This window comes from Homarus americanus, unplaced genomic scaffold (genome assembly GCF_018991925.1).
Source record: "Homarus americanus isolate GMGI-L3 unplaced genomic scaffold, GMGI_Hamer_2.0 scaffold4896, whole genome shotgun sequence".
In the NCBI taxonomy this organism is placed as follows: Eukaryota; Metazoa; Arthropoda; class Malacostraca; order Decapoda; family Nephropidae; genus Homarus; species Homarus americanus.
Genome location: NW_024749657.1, coordinates 2,997,459 through 3,019,303, shown reverse-complemented (window position 1 = coordinate 3,019,303; position 21,845 = coordinate 2,997,459). Strand labels below are relative to the sequence as shown.

Below are 21,845 nucleotides of genomic sequence, written 5' to 3'. Positions count from 1 at the left end.
ATCGTAAAATATGAGTTGTTTTTACTTTTCTTTTATTTACTTTACTTATTTATTTACTTATTTATTTATTTATTAACTTCTTAACAGCATTGTCTTTAAGTTGGTTGTTAGGGATTTGACTTATTGGACATGGTGTTAGTATAGTGTTGTTACCTGGGGAGAAAAACCTGTTGTTTTTGGTGGAGGGAGGGAGGGAGGAGGAGGGAGGAGAGAGAAAGGGGAGGAGGGGGAGAGGGAGGGGAGGGGAGGGAGAGGAGGGGAGGAAGGGTGAGGGGGAGGGAGGATGAGGAGGGAGGGAGAGAGGGAGGGAGGAGAAAGGGGGTGAGGGAGGAGGGTGAGGGAGGAGGGTGAGTGTAAGTTAGGTTAGGGTTTAGTTAGGGGTTAGGTTTGTGTTAGAAGTAAGTAGGGTTAGTTAGGTTTGTTAGGTCTTATGTTTGTTAGGTTAGGTTAGTTAGGAATAGGTTATGTTAGGAAGTTTAGGTTAGGGGTTGAAGGTGTATGGGGTTAGGTAGGTTATTTTGTGTGTTGTTAGGTTAGGTTAGGTTTAGGTTATTAGGTTAGGTTATAAAATTTTGAAGAAACATGCTAATAAAAATCAGTGCTATTTTTTGTTTGTTTATTATGATTTTTTTCCCAAGTGCTGTTTTTTTTCCTTACATTCGGGTGAGTATGGTGTGTGTGTGTGTGTGTGTGTGTGTGTGTGTGTGTGTGTGTGTGTGTGTGTGTGTGTGTCATCTGGAAAGGAGGTTGACTTGGGTGTCATGTGTGTTGTGCAGTGTTTGTCACGGTGTAAGGTGAAATATTTCCTAGAATATTGTCACTGGAGTGTCATGCATCCATCGTTGTGTCATATGTCAATAGTGTGTTATCTCCTCCGGAGACATTGAGAGACAGGAGATTCCGGCTGGTGCTGGGGTGAGGGTGAGGTGAGAGGAGGAGAAAGAGAAGTGGGGGGGAGGGGAGGAGGAGGAGGAAGAGAAGAGAAGGAGGGAGGAAGAGGATAGAGAGATGATATGAGAGGGAAGCATTTGGATGAAGAGAGGGGGAAGGAGATGAAGAGGGGAGGAGGGGATTAAGAGGAGGGGGGGGTGACAGGAGGCGTCTGTGAGAAGGTTAAGGGTCAAGGGGGAGAAGGAGGTAGGGTTACGTGAGGGGGGGGGGGAGGTGGGTGAGAACAGTGAGAGGTGAAAAGGCCAAAAGAAGGAGTCTCTTTGTAGCTAGATATATTATTTGAGTGGTGTGTGTGTGTGTGTGTGTGTGCCTGGAAATTAATATAGAACAAAAATAAATTAATAATAAATATAATATGAACAAAAGCGTAACGATTTAAAGCGAAAAACAAAAAAATAACACAAGAAAATTGGTTAACTAAACATCAGGATGTTGTGCTGTTCACCTGGATGACGTCACGCCCTGACGTCACACCTGCCCTCTAGCGACGGCGGGGCGAACCTTCCACAATAACACCGTCTCCTTCGTTCACTTGTTGCTAGGCTAAAAAAAACCACTCTTACTTATATTACTTTTAAACTCGACTTAAACACTTAGTTGATGTTACTTACACTTGTTTTGTAAGTAGAGAAACACTTAAATGGTAGAAGAGTATCGATCGGCCGCCACTTACTGTATTAATAAAAGATTAGGCCGTGTTTATCTCAATATTATACTCAATATCAACACTGTCCACGTTTAACTCTGTCTGTCTGTCTGTCGTTGTCGGCCAGTAGTTCAAGTGACACAGTGTCTTTGTCGTGTCTCAACATCAAGGGGTCAGCGCCATTTTTGGATACGTCCTCCTTCTTCTTTCTCTTCTTCCTCCTCCTCTCACCCCCCTCCTCCTCTTCCTCCCCTCCCCATCAATCACCCCCTTCCCCTCCTTCCCTCTCCACCAATGCCCTCCTCCTCACTCCCTCCACCCCTCATCCTTCCACCCCTTTAAATTGATGTGTGGAGAGAGAGAGGAGAGAGAGAGAGGGGGGGGGAGAGAGAGAGAGATAATCAAAGATAAGATACATAGAGAAACGTTGGGTGGACAGACAGACAGACAGACAGACAGACAGACAGCTACCTGTCAGTCTTGGGCAGTATACTGTAGCTGTAGGTAATTATAATAGGTAAAGAGGTGATGCTAATTAGTTACCTGGCCAATTTGTTTACCTGTGCAGGAGAGGGAGGGGAGATGGGAGGGAGGTGGTGATGGTTGGGTCTCCTTCTTCCTCCTCCCCACCCCCTGTTCCTCACCTACACGTCCAGCTCCCTCCCTCTTCCCTCCCCCTCTATTTTCCCTTTCCCTCCACACCCATCCGCTAGTTGTGGGTTGTTTTTCTGGGCACACACACACACACACACACACACACACACACACACACACACACACACACACACACACACACACACACACGCGTCATACAGTTAATTATATCCTTTAAGAGAAAACATCTAATAGATTTGAGTCTCTGTGCAGTTTCGACGCCATTCCTGCCAATCTATCCCTCTATTCGTCGTAGTTGAGTCAGATACGTCAGTTAGGAGGAAAATTTAACTAGGAAATCTCTTTTGAGAATCTAGTTATCGGCTATCTGACATTCTCTCGATTTAAGATCACAGAAAATAGCCTTTATACATAACTAACATAAGAGCTTAAATCACAATGCCGTCGACAACAACAATGTAGGTATATTTGAGAATGGGTGTGGGAGGAAGAATAGTCACGCTGGATTGACTTGAGGTTAAAAAGTCTTATTAGGGGTGGGGTAGAGGGGGAGGGGGGGAGGAGGAGGGAGGGAGGGGAGGAGGGGAGGGGGAGAGGGGAGGGAGGGAGGGGGGTAGAGAGGGAGGGGGGAGAGGTGAGAGGGGAGGGAGGTGAGAGAGGGAGGGGTAGAGGGGAGGGGTAAAGGTGAGGGAGGGAGGGGGAGAGGGGAGGTGAAAGGTGAGAGGGGAGGAGGTAGAGAGGGGAGGGGGAAGGTGAGGAGGGAGGTGGGGGAGGGAGGGAGGAGAGGGGAGGGTGAAAGGTGAGGAGGAGGAGAGAAAAATGGAGAAATGAGGAGAAGGAAGGAGAAGATGAATGAAGAGGGAGGTAGAAGGAATGAAAGAAGGAGGGCAGTACCTGTTGCATGCCTGAGTATGGGGAGAGAAGGGAGGGAGGGGGGGGTAAGAGGATGATGGGGAGGAAGAGGAGGGAGAAGAGGAGAGGAGGGGAGGAGAGGAAGAGGAGGGGAGAGAGGAAGAGGAGGCCCTCCCCACCTCCCCCCTCCCCCCCACCTCCTCTCACCCCACCCCCTCCCCACCCCCTCTCCACCCTCCTCACCCTCCCCCACCCCACCTCCCTCCCCACCTCCCTCCCCAGCCCCAAGTGCAGTATCAGTTTGACCTGCTATCTTTCTGTATAGATAGATAGATAGGGAAAAACCATACATACATACACACATACATGCTATACATACATACATACATCATACATATACATACATCAAATGCAATGTACATAGCTATTTATAGATAGATAGATGAGTTTATTGACCTTACACACACACACACACACACACACACACACTCACACACACACACACACACCTGAGACACCACACTCACACACGCAAATATGTAATCACGTCTTTAATGTGTGTGTGTGTGTGAACAGTGGGAATGACACGTACAATGCATACCAACAGCTACACAACATAACAACAATAATATTAACACAGAAACACAACACAACGCAACACAACACAACTACAACACAACACAACATAACGTAACACTAACACAGCGCAACGCAACCAACACAACATAGCTCAAGCATAACACGAGCACCAACGCAACGCAACACAACACAACACAGCGCAACACAACGCAACACAACACAGCGCAACGCAACACAACACAACACAGCGCAACACAACGCAACGCAACGCAACACAACACAACGCAACACAACACAACACAACACAAACACAACGCAACGCAACACCAACACAACACAACGCAACGCAACATAACACGCAACGCAACACACAACACAACGCAACGCAACGCAACACCAACGCAACACAACACAACACAACAACACAGCGCAACACAACACAACACAACACAACACGCAACCAACGCAACGCAACGCAACACAGTGCAACACAACACAACACACAGTCAAGATACAGTTTAAATTATAAATCTTTAGATCAATATAACATAAGCTGGCCTGGCGACCCTTGAAGTGACTGTGATGAACTGTTGCTGCCACCAGTCACCCCCAGTCACTTTACACCTTAACAGTCATTTAAAATCACTCTAATCCAGTCACTACACTTTAAGTCATTTTAACAGTTACTTGAGTCACTCTTATTCAGCCACTTTAACTGACTCCTCTTCAACACAGTCACTTAAATACAGTCACTTAAACACAGTCATTTTACAGTATAGGAGTCATTTTAACATAGGCAATTCAACAGTCACTACAACAACAGTCACCAGAACAACAGTCAGTACAACAGTTAGGTAAATTAACTGGATCCGTTTATGACATGTGGAGTGTGTGACGGCGTGACAAGGTGTTGATATACCTGTACGTGACAACTTAAAACACACACACACACACACACACACACACACACACACACACACACACACACACACACACACACACACACACACACACACACACACACACACACACACACACACACACACACACACACGTACTTCATAGTAACAGCTAAAATTCATTACCACCACCACCATCATCCCTACTTCCACCTGTCATCCCACTACCACCATCACTACCACACTACCACCACCATCACTCACCACCATCACCACTACCCACCCATCACCACCACCACCACCATCATCACCACCACCACCACTACAACTACTACTACCATCAACTACCACCACCACCACCATCATCACCCCACTACTACCACCACCATCACCACCACTACCATCATCATCACTACCATCCTACCACCCACACTACCACCACCATCATCACCTACCACCATCACCACTACCACCACCATCATCACTACCACTACCACCACCACACTCACTACTACCATCCTTCCACCACCACCACCATCATCACTACCACCATCACCACCACCACCACCCACCACCACCACCCCATCATCCTACCAGCTCTCCACTACTACCTGAGAGAGAGAGAGAGTTTATATGCCAGGTTTGCAACTCTCTCTCTCTCTCTCTCTCTAGGGTATCATCACCTCCTTCCCTCCCCCTCTCCCTTTCCCCCTTACCTAGGACGTTACACCTATCCTCTCTCCCCCTCCCCACCTCTCGCTCCCTCCCCCCCTCTCGCTCCTCCCCCTCCCCCCCCTTCCTCCCCACCTTCCTCCCCCACCTTCCTCCCCCACCTTCCTCCCCACCTTCCTCCCCCACCTTCCTCCCCCTTCCTCCCCCACCTTGTATAGGATGACACACCTCCCCCTCCCACTCCTCTCCCTAACCTCCTCCTTGTACCTCAGGATGTTGTCACCCTTCTCATCCCTCCCCTCCCTCTCTACCTACCTTCCCTCCCTCTCCTCCTCCTCTCCCCTCCCTCTCCCCTCCTCTCCCCCCCACCTAGGATATTGTCACCCCCCCCATTGCAGGACAGTGCTTAAGGGAAATTCCCGATCAATAATGAGAATGAAGGGTTGTGTGAGAAAGGCGTAACCCACAGGGCTGACTGACCCCCTCCCTCGCCTATGTTCCGTCGCCTCAGGGGTCATTTAGGGTATGGGCGTGGGCCAGGGCGTGTGGGCGCCGCCGCTCTCTCCTCTGTCACTGTTCCCTACCCCCCTCCCTCCCCCCTCCTCCTCCTTCTCCTCCTCCAGCCTCCCCCGTGGTTAGAAGAGAGCCACTCGTTGAGTTGACCGGCTAAGGGACGACGTTAACTTCCGGGTTGGCACTTTGGCACTGTTTCTGGCAGTGCTGACTCCGTTCTGAGGTGACTGCCGGATACAAGGGGTGACTGCCGGATACAAGGGCTGCCGGATACAAGGGGTGACCGCCGGATACAAGTGACTGCCGGATAAGGGTGACCGCCGGATACAGGGGTGACTGCCGGACAAGGGGTGACTGCCGGATACAAGGGGTGACCGCCGGATACAAGGTGACTGCCGGATACAAGGTGACCGCCGGATACAAGGGGTGACTGCTGGATACAAGGGGTGACTGCGGATACAAGGGTGACTGCCGGATAAGGGTGACTGCCGGATAAAGGGTGACTGCCGGATAAGGGTGCCGGGCTGGGGTGACTGCCGGATACAAGGGGTGACTGCCGGATACAAGGGTTGACTGCCGGATACAAGGGGTGACTGCCGGATCAGGGGTGACCGCCGGATACAAGGTGACTGCCGGATACAAGGGGTGACCGCCGGATACAAGGGTGACTGCCGGATACAAGGGGTGACCGCCGGATACAAGGGGTGACCGCCGGATACAAGGGGTGACTGCCGGATACAAGGGTGACTGCCGGATACAAGGGTGACTGCCGGATACAAGGGGTGACTGCCGGATCGAGGGTGACCGCCGGATACAAGGGGTGACTGCCGGATACAAGGGTGACTGCCGGATAAAGGGGTGACTGCCGGATAAGGGTGACTGCTGGATCTGGGGTGACTGCCGGATACAAGGGTGACTGCCGGATACAAGGGGTGTGACTGCCGGATACAGGGGGTGACTCGCTGGATAAGGGTGACTGCCGGTCTGGGGTGACTGCCGGATACAAGGGTGACTGCCGGATAAAGGTGACTGCCGGATACAAGGGGTGACTGCCGGATAGGTGGGTTAGGGTAGGTTAACAGATTAAGGTTGGGTTGGATTATTTTTCCTCTTGTCTATTGAACTGGGACCTCCCCTCCTTCTAGTCATCATCCCCTCCACCTCATCTCCTCCTCCACCTCATCCTCCTCCTCCACCTCATCCTCATCCTCCTCCACCTCATCCTCCTCCACCTCATCCTCCTCCTCCACCCTCATCCTCCTCCACCACCTCATCCTCATCCTCCTCCCACCTCATCCTCCTCCCACCTCATCCTCCTCCTCCACCTCTCCTCCTCCTCCACCTCATCCTCCTCCTCCCACCTCATCCTCCTCCTCCACCTCATCCTCATCCTCCTCCCACCTCATCCTCCTCCACCTTCCCTCCTCCTCCCCCTCCTCCTCCTCCTCCTCCCCTCATCCTCCTCCCACCTCCTCATCCTCCTCCCTCCTTCTCCTCCCACCACTTCATCCTCTCCTCCCACCTCATCCTCATCCTCCTCCCACCTCCTCCTCATCCTCCTCCACCTCATCCTCCTCCCCACCTCATCCTCCTCCTCCACCTCATCCTCCTCCTCCCACCCACCTCATCCTCCTCCTCCCCTCATCCCTCCTCCTCCACCACCTCATCCTCCTCCTCCCACCTCATCTCCTCCTCCTCACCTCATCCTCCTCCTCCAACTCATCCTCATCCTCATCCTCCTCCCACCTCCTCCTCCTCTTCCTCCTCTCACCTCTCATCCTCCTCCCACCTCATCCTCCTCCTCCACCCCTCATCCTCCTCCTCCACCTCACCCTCTTCCCTCCTCCCACCTCCTCCTCCTCCCCTCATCTCCTCCTCCCACCTCCTCCTCCTCCTCCCTCCCTCATCCTCCTCCCACCTCTTCCCCATCCTCCTCCCCCTCCCATCCTCCCCTCCTCCCACCACTTCATCTCCTCCCCTCCTCCCACCCCTCATCCCTCACTCCTCCTCCACCTCCCTCCCCTCATCCTCCTCCACCTCATCTCCTCCCTCCCACCTCATCCTTCCTCCCTCCCCTCATCCTCCTCCTCCCCACCTCCTTCCTCCTCCCCTCCACCTCATCCTCCTCCCCTCCCACCACCCCCTCCCCATCCTCCTCCTCCCACCTCATCCTCCTCCTCCACCTCATCCTCCCTCCTCCAACTCATCCTCACTCCTCATCCTCTCATCCTCCTCTTCTCCTCCCTCCTCCTCGTTCAACATTCTCCTGTATTATTTCTGGTGAGTCATTCTTCCTCTCCCTCACATTCTTCCTCTCCCTCACATTCTTCCTCTCCCTCACATTCTTCCTCTCCCTCACATTCTTCCTCTCCCTCACATTCTTCCTCTCCCTCACATTCTTCCTCTCCCTCCCTCTAACGACCCCTACAGTCATTTGAGACAGTCTAATGTCGTCGTATTACAGTCTAACAGTTCCTTCACTAGTACAGGTAACAGGAGACAGTCACAGAATGATTCCAGAGCCGCCAGTTCACAGTCTAAATGTGAACCAATGTATGTAGACAAGTTAGACTGTTAACTGGCATTTACACACTAACTGTTTGACGTGTTCCTGTCATTTAACTGTTGCCTTATTATGAAAACACTAAGAGTCATGTCTGAGAGAGAGAGAGAGAGAGAGAGAGAGAGAGACCATTAACATCTTGAGGCAGGTGAACATAGTAATTACCAGCTGATGGTGGGCAGGTGAAGGTGATGTTAACTACTACTACTATTAATACTACTACTACTACTACTAATAATAATAATAATAATATCAACAACTATGGGAACAGAAACAACAACCACAACTGTAACAACAACAGCACAACATCAACAACCACAACCAGAGTCGCCATAACATCTCTTACAACCACAACAACAATGGCGCCCTGCCACACCCACATCACGCCAGCAGAGATCTTCTAAAAATACACATTATTCTGAAGGACGACATACAAAACTGAGATGATCAAAACAAACTTGAAGTATAAGTGAAATAAAACGTAGGATTAGAGAAGCGAGGTGAGGAAGGATGGCAAAGATATGGTAGGATTTAGTGAAGGATGTGTTAGTTAGGGAGGGAGATTGGAGTGGTGGTGTTCTCGCCTCTGGTCACAACCGCTCATGGCTACGCTACACCCTGGAAAATTCCTCCCCCTCTCCTCCACCTCTTCTTCCTCCTCCTCTTCGTCGATACCTCTCCGAATATCACCTTTATTTCACACGTTTATAAAGGTGTTTCTTCCTGTGTTCACCTGTGTGTAATACTTTAAAGGCTGGAGTATTTTAGTAATGTGGTGAGGCGTCCCTCTCCGTGTGTTTACTAACTAATAAGATAAAGATATAAAAATGACTTGAGTAAAGTAAACACAGCCACACAGCCCAGTATTAAACAACTCTTTCAATTCCCTCACACTCTCCCTGCATCGGCCTGTGACGTCATATCCGCACACGGTGTGACGCAAGAGTGACGTCAACAGACTACCGGACCAAACAAAACCCTTGGGCTCAAAACGTCCTCATGTCGCCCTCATCATCCCGACAGTTTTTTTTTTTATGGTTATTAAACGATCAGGATGGAGTTATTTGCTCTCTCACACAGACGACGAAGTAGCTAGTGTAAGTGATATAGTTTCCGCGGACGTGTGGTGCCACCGAAAGGTCACAGAGGCGGAGGGTGTGGGCGACAGGACAACAATTACTCTACCACCTGAGTCAAATGAGCCTCAGTGTAACACCGTCAAGCGAGAGCTAATGATGACGATGTTGATGATAATGACCCTGATGATGAGGACGATAATAATAATGATGATGATGATAATGAGGATCGTAACAATAGTAATAATTGTGATAAAAATGGTAAGAGGAGATCTGAAGTAATAATAATAATAATAATAATAATAATAATAATAATAACGTAACAGCAGTAATAATATCACAACTATTTCTCAAGTGTTTGTCAGTCAGCGAGTGAGTCATTATTTAACACTAAGGTTACCAGTTGATGCAGAGAAGGTCACACCAAGATCCATTATTGGAATGTGTTGATACTGCCTTGAATTCTTGTGAAACTCTGACTATGCCTTAGAAAATATATCTATCGACTGTATTCAAGAGTGCTACACACACACACACACACACACAGGTACACACACACACACACAGGTACACACACACACACACACACAGGTACACACACAGGTACACACTTGTGGTCTGACTAATAATTGGTGATAGTACAGATGTTTAATATGTTCACTACACCTTGGCAACGCTGACGCAGTGGGGGTGGGGAGAGAGGGGAGAAAGTGGGGGAGAAAATGGGAGAAGAGAAAGAGGGAAGAAATTTAGAAGAATGTTATTCCCTCCTTCTCCCCTCCCTCTCCTTCTCCCCTCCCTCTCCCACCCCCACTAACCCCTTCAAATATTTCAAATAATTATGGGCAGTGTGTGTGTGTGTGTGTGTGTGTGTGTGTGTGTGTGTGTGTGTGTGTGTGTGTGTGTGTGTGTGTGTGTGTGTGTGTGTGTGTGTGTGTGTGTGTGTGTGTGTGTGTGTGTGTGGACCTGATCACCATAGTAACGTACTAACATATTTAACTGGTCATGTTTGTCTGTCTTTCTGTCTGTGGTCCTCGTCTTGCTTCGACTGGTCGGGTGATCGGGTACTCATACGGGTGGTCAGGTGGTAGCTAGGAGCTGGTGGTCAGGTGGGTGGCTAGGGCTGGTGGTCGGGTGGTCAGGTGGAGTGGCTAGGGGTTGGTGGTCAGGGTGATCAGGTGTCTGGCTAGGGCTGGTAGTCGGGTGGTCGGGTGATCGGGTACTCATACGGGTGGTCGGGTGGGTGGCTAGGGCTGGTAGTCGGGTGGTCGGGTGTCTGGCTAGGGCTGGTAGTCGGGTGGTCGGGTTAGCGGGTATCATGACTGACCGGACAGTAGACCCGAGTCACCATCGCCGCCTCGGGACCCGACGTACTGACTCACTGAATACCTGCTGAGTCAAGTCAGTGTGTGAAGCAGATGAGTCACTCTTGGTGGTGCGGAGAATTCAACTGACTCGTAAACTGATTCACTGACTCGGCTGGTAATCTTCCCCTCTCCTCCCCTAATCTCCCCTCCTTTGCTTCTCCTCCCCCCCCAGATAACCACAGTACACACTCGTGCTTGTGCCTGTAAATAACCTTCATCTTTTAACCTAATTCTGTGTGTGTGTGTGTAATAATAATATGTATATGTAATATGTGCATATGTACTGTGTGTGTGTGTGTGTGTGTGTGTGTGTGTGTGTGTGTGTTAATAATTAACGGTTTTATTGAAAGTCGGCAGCCCGAAAGCTGAAAATATACTTGTTGGGCAAAAATGACTTGTTACATACAAAGACGCATGGGAATTGAGTGGGTCGTTTAACATAGAATTGAGTGGGTCGTTAACATAAATTGGGTCGTTTAACATGGGGTGAGTGGGTCGTTCAACTGTATGGGGTGAGTGGGTCGTTTAACATGGGGTGGGTGGGTCGTTAACACGTAAATTGGGTGGGTCGTTTAACATGGGGGTGGGGTGGGTCGTTTAACATGGGGTGGGTGGGTCGTTTAACATGGGGTGGGTGGGTCGTTTAACATGGGGTGGTGGGTCGTTTAACATGGGTGGGTGGGTCGTTTAACATGGTGGGTGGGTCGTTTAACATGGGGTGGGTGGGTCGTTTAACATGGGGTGGGTCGTTTAACATGGGGTGAGGGCTGTTTAACATGGGGTGGTGGGTGTTTAACATGGGGTGGTGGTTCGTTTAACATGGGGTGGATGGCTGTTTAACATGTGGTGGGGTATGGGTGGGTGGCGTTTAACATGGTGAGTGGGTCGTTTAACATGGGGTGAGGGTCGTTTAACATGGGGTGAGGGTCGTTTAACATGGGTGGGTGGGTCGTTTAACATGGGGTGAGTGGGCCGTTTAACATGGGGTGAGGGTTGTTAATATGGGGTGAGGGTCGTTTAACATGGGGTGAGTGGGTCGTTTAACATGGGGTGGGTGGGTCGTTTAACATGGGGTGAGGGTCGTTTAACATGGGTGGGTGGTCGTTTAATATGGGGTGAGTGGGCTGTTTAACATGGGGTGGGTGTTTAACATGGGGTGGGTGTTTAACATGTGTGAGGGTGTTTAACATGGGGTGAGTGGGTCGTTTAACATGGGGTGGGTGGGTCGTTTAACATGGGGTGGGTGGGTCGTTTAACATGGGGTGGGTGGGTCGTTTAACAAAAGCTTTCATTACTGAAAGAAGAAGGAACATGAATTGAACATACAATTATTATAGTTTACAGTTGATGGCCCGGGCCTGGGCTGATCATGGAGACACCAGGTGGTGAGGTGTTCACGTGGTGTAGTAACTCGTCCTCGGGTGTTGATATGAAGGACCTCACGTGATCATGGAGACACCAGGTGGTGTGGTGTTCACGTGGTGTAGTAACTCGTCCTCGGGTGTTGATATGAAGGACCTCACGTGATCATGGAGACACCGTGGTGGGAGTGTTCACGTGGTGTAACTCGTCTCAGGTGTTGATATGAAGGACCTCACGTGATCATGGAGACACCAGGTGGTGAGAGGTGTTCACGTGGTGTATAACTCGTCCTCGGGTGTTGATATGAAGGACCTCACGTGATCATGGAGACACCAGGTGGTGAGGTGTTCACGTGGTGTAGCAACTCGTCCTCGGGTGTTGATATGAAGGACCTCACGTGATCATGGAGACACCAGGTGGTGAGGTGTTCACGTGGTGTAGTAACTCGTCCTCGGGTGTTGATATGAAGGACCTCACGTGATCATGGAGACACCAGGTGGTGAGGTGTTCACGTGGTGTAGTAACTCGTCCTCGGGTGTTGATATGAAGGACCTCACGTGGTCATGGAGACACTGGGTGGTGTGGTGTGGTGTCACAGTACCTCACCCTACTGGGTGGTGTTGTGTTATGTCGAAGTCACGTGTAAAGCCGACCCACTGTTGTTCCCAGGGTGGGCTGATTAGCACCTCCTTGTCTAATGCTGAATTCACCGGCTTAAACACTGTTCATCACTGTTCAACACTGATCCCACTTCTTTCCGAAACGAAATTGTCACTTTTGGCGTTGTTGATATCCCGGTGGTGAGGTTGGGTCGGGGAGAGGGACTTGGGGAATGGGCCGAACCTTGACCAAGGTCTGGGTGTAAGTGGACAAATGTATATGTTTATGTGTATGTATGTGTGTGTGTATTCATAATAGACAGTTGTGTATGTGTGTTTGTGTACCTTTATAAACACCTGTTGCTAAGTAAACAAAGGTAGGCGTGATTGGCCATGTCGACGTGTACAGTAAGAAAATGGTGGACCAGTGACAGACAGAGAGACAGTACACCCTCAATATACCTGTCGACGTCATATTTCATGTACTCAAGGGTGATAAGAGGTGAAGGGGACTGTCTAGTAGCTTCACCTATTGGCTATTAATTACACCCATTGGCTAGTAAATACTATGGTCCTAAGTGAACGTATCTAGTAAAGGTAAAGTCTCAGCGAATTAATATACACACCATATATGTATTTATTTTATCGTAAGTCAATCATTATTTTATCGTAAGTCAACCAACCTAGTTACATTATGACTTACGAGTTTTGTCTTACGGAATTACGAACGCTGGCGAATTAGTATACCTGTAGGAACGGTTCATTAGGCGACTGTGTTTACCTATACGTGAGTCAGCTGTTCGTTCGTTCTAGGTAGTCTTAGTGATACGCTTAAGAATAACAAACATTAATACTTGCTCCAGTCGTACGTGGTTCTGTACGTGGTTCGGTGGTACGTGGTTCTGTATGTGGTTTAGTGGTACGTGATTCTATGGTACATGTCCCAGTTGTAAACAAGAGAATGAAGTGATAAATGTAAAAGACAAACTAGAGAATGAATAGAGAAATAGATAAGATAATATAAACTGGAACTAAACAAAGGAATGAACATGGGAGAGAGAGAGAGAGAGAGAGAGGTTAGACAAGGTAGACAAGGTAGAAATGACAGGGAAAACCAACTCCACCCCCCGACCCCACCCCCCTCCCCACCCCCCCACCCACCCCCCCACCCCACCCCACCCCACCCCACCCCATCCCCATCTGGTAGAAATTGTAGCGAGTTAGGGCCGTATTCTCAGAGGTTCCTACATTCAAATTTTCCTCGTAATTGGTGATGAGAAAACGGCATTAAACTGACTCACTGAAGGCGAAGTCATACGGTTCCATGTCTTGGCATTTTGTGTATAATAATTGTCTAAATTTTCTGTTTTTTAGTGAATATGAAATGAAAGTTTTAATGTTTATGAAATATTCTTGATCTTGTAAACATTTGAACCTTAAACATGGCCTTGATGATGACAAAAATAAAATAAAACTGCTCTTACTCCAGTTTTAGAATGTTACTAACCTAACATAACCTCATCTAAGTTTCTGTCGTTGATGGAACAAGACCTTCAAATATAACATTGTCACCAGAGGAAAAGAAATGCTATTGTAATATTTTATTAAGTGTTTACAATCGGTACTTTACAGGTCAGAGTATTCAATTGTCCGCCACAGTGTTGACATTTGAGGGAAGATTTAGCAGTGTAGAAACTAAATAAAGATTACCCCTAAAATACCACCCTGAAGGATTCCATAGACAACACGGGATCGTTCACTCTGTATTTATGGATTTTTGAAAGAGATATTGTCGTTTTTGTCTTGTCGTAAGCATAAACAAACACAAACTCTACGTAGATGGATACTTTTGAAAGAGACACTGCCGCTTTTCTCGTGTCGTAAGCACAGACCAAGACAGACGACTCACACGATGCACATTTATACAAGCTGTGCGACTGGTTTTTGCCGCGTCGCAAGCACAAACAGCCGCAGACGACCCACGTAACCCGCCCGACTGGTTTTTTTTATTCCTCCCCTGACCTCAGAACGACAGGAACGTATTAAAACGGCATTAAAATGAATGCTATACCCGTGTGTTACGTCTTAGGCTCACACCACTTGACAGAGGTAGAAAGAGTGACGTGAGCTGGCATTACTGATCGATCTGTCACGCATAACATAACACTGGCCGGAGGGGTGACTGTGCTATTGCTATTTTACATGCTAAACTGTCGGAGCCAAGAGGTCGAACAGGCGCTGAGAGACGAGGTGAAGAGATTCTCAGTATGTTAGTGAGGATAGTAGGAATATTTTACATTATTTTATTATGTAATGTAAGTTGAATAGTAAGATTATTAAGAATACATGATACGGATTTTATTTTTTTTATTTTCGAAGTTATTATTGTCTTCATCTTCTAATTATTATTATTATTATTATTATTATTATTATTATTATTATTATTATTATTATTATTATTATACTGTAATTATTATTATTATTATTATTATTATTATTATTATTATTATTATTATCATTATTATTATTATTATTATTATTATTATTATTATTATTAATAATGATAGTATTATTATCATTATTATTATTATTATTATTATTATTATTATTATTATTAATATTATCATTATTATTATTATTATTATTATTATTATTATTATTATTATTATTATTATTATTATTATTATTATTATTATTATTATTATTATTATTATTATTATTATTATTATTATTATTTTATTATTATTATTATTATTATTATTTTATTATTATTATTATTATTATTATTATTAATATTATCATTATCATTATCATTATCATTATCATTATTATTATTAATATCATTATTATTATTATTATAATAATTATTATTATTATTATTATATTATTATTATTAATAATATCATTATTATTATTATTATTATTATTATTATTATTATTATTATTATTATTATTATTATTATCATTATTATTATTATTATTATTATTATTATTATTATTATTATTATTATTATTATTATTATTATTATTATTATTATTATTATTAATATCATTAATATTATCATTATTATTATTATTATTATTATTATTATTATTATTATTATTATTATTATTATTACACCTGGTCATCTTTACCTGTCGACTTACGTACTTTTACAGCTAATTATGACATATGTACTTACGCCTCTTAAGTACTAAAACAACAGTACTTATACACCCTATCCTAGTTGTCTACTTATATACGCTTAACAAGTACTAAAATTATAGACGTGAACGCCAATAAGTATAGTTTTAAGTAGAAACCTTCCCATACGAAGTTACGTATTTAAGTAACTATTGACTGAGGGTCTACTTAGATAAAAGTATATAGTTACTTTTTCTGGATTAACTTAATTTAATCCGTACTTAATTTGATTTAATCTCTCTCTCTCTCTCTCTCTCTCTCTCTCTCTCTCTCTCTCTCTCTCTCTCTCTCTGAAGAAAGTTTGCGGCAGTTACCCAGAGCTGAGGAGGTAAACATGTGTGTGTGTGTGTGTGTGTGTGTGTGTGTGTGTGTGTGTGTGTGTGTGTGTGTGTTTTTATGACCTCTTAAAGAACAGTGTTACAAAGGTTAATACAAAAATCAGTGTTACCAGAATTAGAAAATTATCATTATTACCAACACTTTTAAAGAGACTAGTGTCCTATCAGGGCTGTTAAGGTATTACGTTTATCAATGGTCGTTAGTTGATATGTGACGAGAGATAACGAGGTGGTTGAAGTAAATAGTGAGTGGTAATAGTGATGATAATTGAGTAGCAGTGTTGCCAATGTTAATGAATTGTAGTGTTGTCAAGGTTTGTGATTTACAGTGTTGCCAAGGTTTGTGATTTACAGTGTTGTCAAGGTTTGTGATTTACAGTGTTGCCTAAGATGAAGAATAAGTGTTGTCAAGGTTGATGGTTTACAGTGTTGCCAAAGTTGGTGATTTACAGTGTTGCCAAGGTTTGTGATTTACAGTGTTGCCAAGGTTTGTGATTTACAGTGTTGCCAAGGTTTGTGATTTACAGTGTTACCAAAAGTTAATTCAATATTGTGGCTGAATACTTAATATTTATGTTATAATTTTTGACCTTGATTTTTTTGAACAATTGAGTAACTTTAGTGTTATTAAATGTTAAAATGGTTTATGTTATGTTAGAAATTGTTAAAAAGAGAGAGAATTTATCTGTTTATTATATGTGAGATGTGTTACAGTCTCTCTCTCTCTCTCTCTCTCTCTCTCTCTCTCTCTCTCTCTCTCTCTCTCTCTTTCGTGATATAAATAACGAAGTCAATTATGATAATATATAAAATTTGTATTACCATCATATACACGTCTTAGTACACATGAATACTTATACACATACACATAAGTACACAGGGTACATGAATAGATGAAAACACGCATACATATATTGACATACGAGCATTAACTATGTGTTTGAGAACCCGCACACACACACACACACACACACACACACACACACACATACAATCATAACAACGTGACCCGATATAATGATGATAAAAAAAGTAGATTGTTGTGTGGTTAGAAGGAGGGAGGGAGAAAGGAGGAAGGGAGAAAGGAGGAGTGGGAAGGAGAAAGGAGGAGGAAGGAGAAAGGAGGAGAATGGAGGAGGAAGGGAGAAAGGAGGAGTGGAAGTGGAGGAATGGAGAGTTGGTGGAGAGAGGGAGTAGAGGAGGAGAGGGTGAGGAGGAGGTGGAGTTGGTGGAAGGGGTGGGGGAGGGGGCAGGAGAGGAGGGTTGGGAAGGGGAGGAGGGTGGGGGAGGGGGCGGAGGAGGGTGGGAGAGAGGGGTGGGGACAGAGAGGGGGTGGTGGAGGGGGGGAGACAAGCACTATACTCCCCGCGTCTCACCTCAATAACCCGCCGCATACACCCGCATGTATGTACAGTATGTATACACCCGCGTGTGTATATGTATGTATTGTGTGTATGTATGAACGATTATTTATGGACATACTGTATGTATGAATTTTTCTCATATACAGCATATATATTTCGATCAATTTTCCGTGTATGCATTTAGGTATGTGTGTGTGTGTGTGTGTGTGTGTGTGTAATGAATTATCCCATAATGTGCGTGCGTGTGTGTATGTTTATTGGCACGTGATTATATGTGCATTGATGTGTGTGTGTGTGTGTGTGTGTGCATGTATGTATATATTGTATGTGTGTGCGTTCCTGCTCTCTTCGCCATTTTCACACGCAGACACACATACACACACACACACAGGGGCTCTTTCCTTGAAGGTCCCGTTGCCACGTTGCGTTTATACACACATTAAACGCCGTCCAACTCCCCCGGGGCGGTGAAGTCCCCCCTACACCCCTCAAGGGAGACCGAGCCAAAACAATATCCTTCTCCTGGAAATTCGAAAAACGATGAAATTGATCGAGAATTCGTTCCCCAAAAATAAAATAATTCGTAAGTTAAAATTGTGGAACATGGGAGAGAGGAAGGCCGCACCCGCCGCCAAACGCCCACCGGCTCGAGCGACCACCTCCGTATAGCGGCCGCTGCGGGATTGTAGTGTCCGCTCTCTACGTGCACCTCACCCCCTCCCCCTTCTACCCTCCTCCTCCGCCCTCACCGCCATGTTGAATCCTCCTCACCTTACCTACACCATCCAGTATATGTTTCCAGCTTATTATTAGCCCTAGGTGTGATGAAAATAAAAGGGGAACGAATTTTCAGCTAGGGAGGTAGGGAGGTGAGGTTTACATAGGGAGGCAGGCGGCCATCAGGTCAACCCAGCCTGTCAGTTCCCAGTGGTGCTTGTCTGCCTGACTGTCTGCCATGTTGGCTCTTCACCCCCTCTCTCATCTCCTTAAAGATGTTTTTAGATGGATAATCATAAAGAAATATTAAGTAGCCTTAGTTCTACACAGATTCAATAGCATTTTATCATGGGTAGTTCCCGGTAAGTGTAAACTGTTAACTGTATATAGAACTGACTGGTTACTCCATTAAACGACTTCATAAACAAGTGAAACGTGTTAACTACCCGCTATAAAAACATAGAAATACTAAAAAAAAAATACCTACATGGGGGGAAAAAAAATAAAACACAGGTATTAAATTAATCCAGTCATTTCATGTCTCCAGGTACCTGTACATATCAAACACATTATCTATTAAAAAAACACCACAGAGACCACAATATATCTCTCCAATAGATAATTTATTATAAGAAATATGATAATAATAAGAAAGGAAGACATAATAGAAGGTAAAACACACAAAATATATATTAAGAGGAGAGGTGGAAGTTCCCGTTTTCTCTGACCATAGTTTGCCGGCTGACGCGTTTCATACTGTTCATTGTTGACGAAGAAGAGGGATTGAAGATTTTGCAATTTTCATCGATTTTATATAAGTGTGGAATATCTTATAAGGTTATTATAAGTTGTTGGCGGTACCTACTACTATGAAGTAATGGACTGGGTGTGCATTACGCCGAAATGTCGTTGGGTAAGTTAAATATTCTGATAATAATCCCGGGAATCGATGGCCAACTGCTGGAGACTTAGTAAACATTCCCTTTTACTGAGCTTCATCTTGGTTATAAAATACTATTCATTATGTATTAACCTTCGCTAAACCTTGGTGGATGACTGTAAAATAGACATATCGTGGATTTAAATGGGTGTGAAGAGTGTAACAGTTTTAAAATTAGAGATGAAAATGGTGGTGGATGGGGTAGAGGGAGAGACGGCCGTGTGTGCTGTAATGGCTCCTGTCTTCATCCCCATTTTAACACACTCTAACGTCTATTTCCCTTAATTCCTCACCTATGGCCTGTGTAACATCGTATGGTATGTATAATTATGTGGAAAGATTTACATAGAAAATTTGTACTGTGTGATAGAGGGTGATAATTTCATCTCAAGTCAACCATCATAGTTCTCTAGTGATGAAGATGGAAGAGTTGGAATTTAGTTTAATATCGTTATTATTATATTGTTGTTAAGTGTGTGTAAGTTGACTGTGGATTACTGATAAATTACTTGTTATAGTCATTTCTTATGAGTTGATAACGCAGGTAGTGACCATCTTAGTGCTAGTATGTTTCTCTACACACTTATGTACTTACACACCTGTTTCTTAAGGGTTTATAAGTATTCTAAGTTGTTTTAGTGATAGATATATTACCTTAGCAACAGTATATACCTTAACTTGAGAGTAGTTATACAGGTGAAATAAGTTAATATTATTTGTTTGGCCATTTTACACACCCTCTGTATGAGTCACTGTAATAATGTTCTTACTTTGTGTGTTTTCAGAGACCAACATATATATTGTATTATGTTTTAACAGTTTCATAAATATATTTCCTTGGTTATAAACACTTAATGGACTCAGATAAAGTATTGCATGTGTTTTGATATCTTAAATTAGGTTATTATTCTTATTCATATAACTGAAATTATTCCTTTATGCCGTGTGAACATTTATCTCAATTATTATATATTCCTTCTTCCATGTACCATACAGTATAAGTAAATATGTGATTATGTAGTGTAGATAAAATTTACCATATATAATGCATTAGTATATGACCAATGGACATTAAATAATCCTTCACCATTCTATATTGTGGGTCTTCCTGCCACATTTGTATTTCATTAATTTAGTGAATAATTTTAAAATACATGTTTACAGGAGTTTGTATTATTTAATGAAAGTAGAGAGTAGGTGGTGGGAGCTTGTTAGATGGTGGTTTGAGCTTGTAAGATGGTGGTGGTGCTTGTAAGATGCTGGTGGAGCTTGTAAGATGCTGGTGGAGCTGGTGGAGCTTGTAAGATGCTGGTGGAGCTGGTGGAGCTTGTAAGATGCTGGTGGAGCTGGTGGAGCTTGTAAGATGCTGGTGGAGCTTGTAAGATGCTAGTGATGGCTTGTAAGATGCTGGTGGAGCTTGTAAGATGCTGGTGGAGCTTTTAAGATGCTGGTAAGGGCTTTTAAGATGCTGGTAAGGGCTTGTTAGATGTTGGTAAGGGCTTGTTAGATGGTGGTAAGGGCTTGATGGAAATGCACAATGTATTGCCAAACAGGGTTGTGTAAGTAAGGAGGATTGTGTCAGGCATCAATAATATGAACATTTTTGCCGTACAGTGTAGTTATGGTATAAAATTTAGTGAAAAGAAGCATTCACCAGCCTAATCACCATTCACCAGCTATAACCCAATCACCATTCACCAGCTATAACCCAATCACCATTCTCCTGCTATAACCCAATCACCATTCACCAGCTATAACCCAATCACCATTCACCAACTATAAACCAATCACCGTTCTCCTGCTATAACCCAATCACCTATATGACCCATTAGTAAACGCTTGAAATAGTTTGTCAAAGGAATTTCCAGCACGACATGATGTACAGTATCACTTCTAGGTTACCAAGGACCGACTGTCTCACTACTGTACCTAAACACACTAGATTTTTAATGCTAGGCAGTGATCTTCCTCACTTGTCTGGGTTTTACATTAGTGTTAGACAATTTTACATTACCCGGTACTAAGGTAGCGTTTTGCAGGCAGATGAGCTCGTGTCTTTAAAATCAACATCAACATCATCGTAATCATCATTAGAATCCACGTAATCCATAGTTTTTTTTGCTAGTAGTTGATTATAGACATTGCCGAAGCGTGAGGCACCACAGCTACCAACACCGCTTAACTCTCGGCCAGTCTCACCACAGCACCTTGATATAACAAATGCTAACTGGAGGAAGTTATCTACCTACCTGTCATAACTCTTCCGTGTGTTAGGAGTTGAATAATTTATGAGATGGCAGCAAAAGTCACAGCTCCTGTACGTAGATCAAGTCTCGGTTCTTAGCCACAGTCTGTAGTGTTAAGTTACGTACTATACTTATCCTGTGCTCTCACTTTCAGCCTCCCTGCCACCCTGTCTCTCCTCGGTATCCTTCCTCTCAATGTTATAATGCTACTGAATAACTCACTGTGCTGATGAAAGTATAAAGCCACATCACGCCTCTCTTGATATTCTACCGAGCATCTTACTCGAATGTTTGTCACCACCGCACAGGGATAAAATAAAAAAGAAAAATTAATAAACATGTGTTGTACAATGATGAAAAAA

The 21,845-nt window shown here is 44.6% G+C and overlaps 1 protein-coding gene across 12 annotated transcripts in view; it reads left to right on the top strand.

Moving 5' to 3' along the window:
- Positions 1-21,845, top strand: part of LOC121853646 (serine/threonine-protein kinase tousled-like 2) — a 66,572-nt gene that overhangs the window by 11,464 nt on the left and 33,263 nt on the right. For 4 of the 12 annotated variants that reach the window (XM_042347934.1, XM_042347932.1, XM_042347933.1 and 1 more), the window contains exon 1: positions 19,261-19,554. The exons of 2 other annotated variants lie outside the window; for them this stretch is intronic. In XM_042347934.1, the coding sequence (XP_042203868.1) occupies positions 19,533-19,554 (22 nt within the window). In that variant the 5' untranslated portion in view covers positions 19,261-19,532. Of the gene's footprint in view, positions 1-19,016; positions 19,211-19,259; positions 19,555-21,845 lie in introns of those variants that run through there. 6 more of the 12 variants (XM_042347930.1, XM_042347928.1, XM_042347925.1 and 3 more) reach the window with 4 other exon arrangements.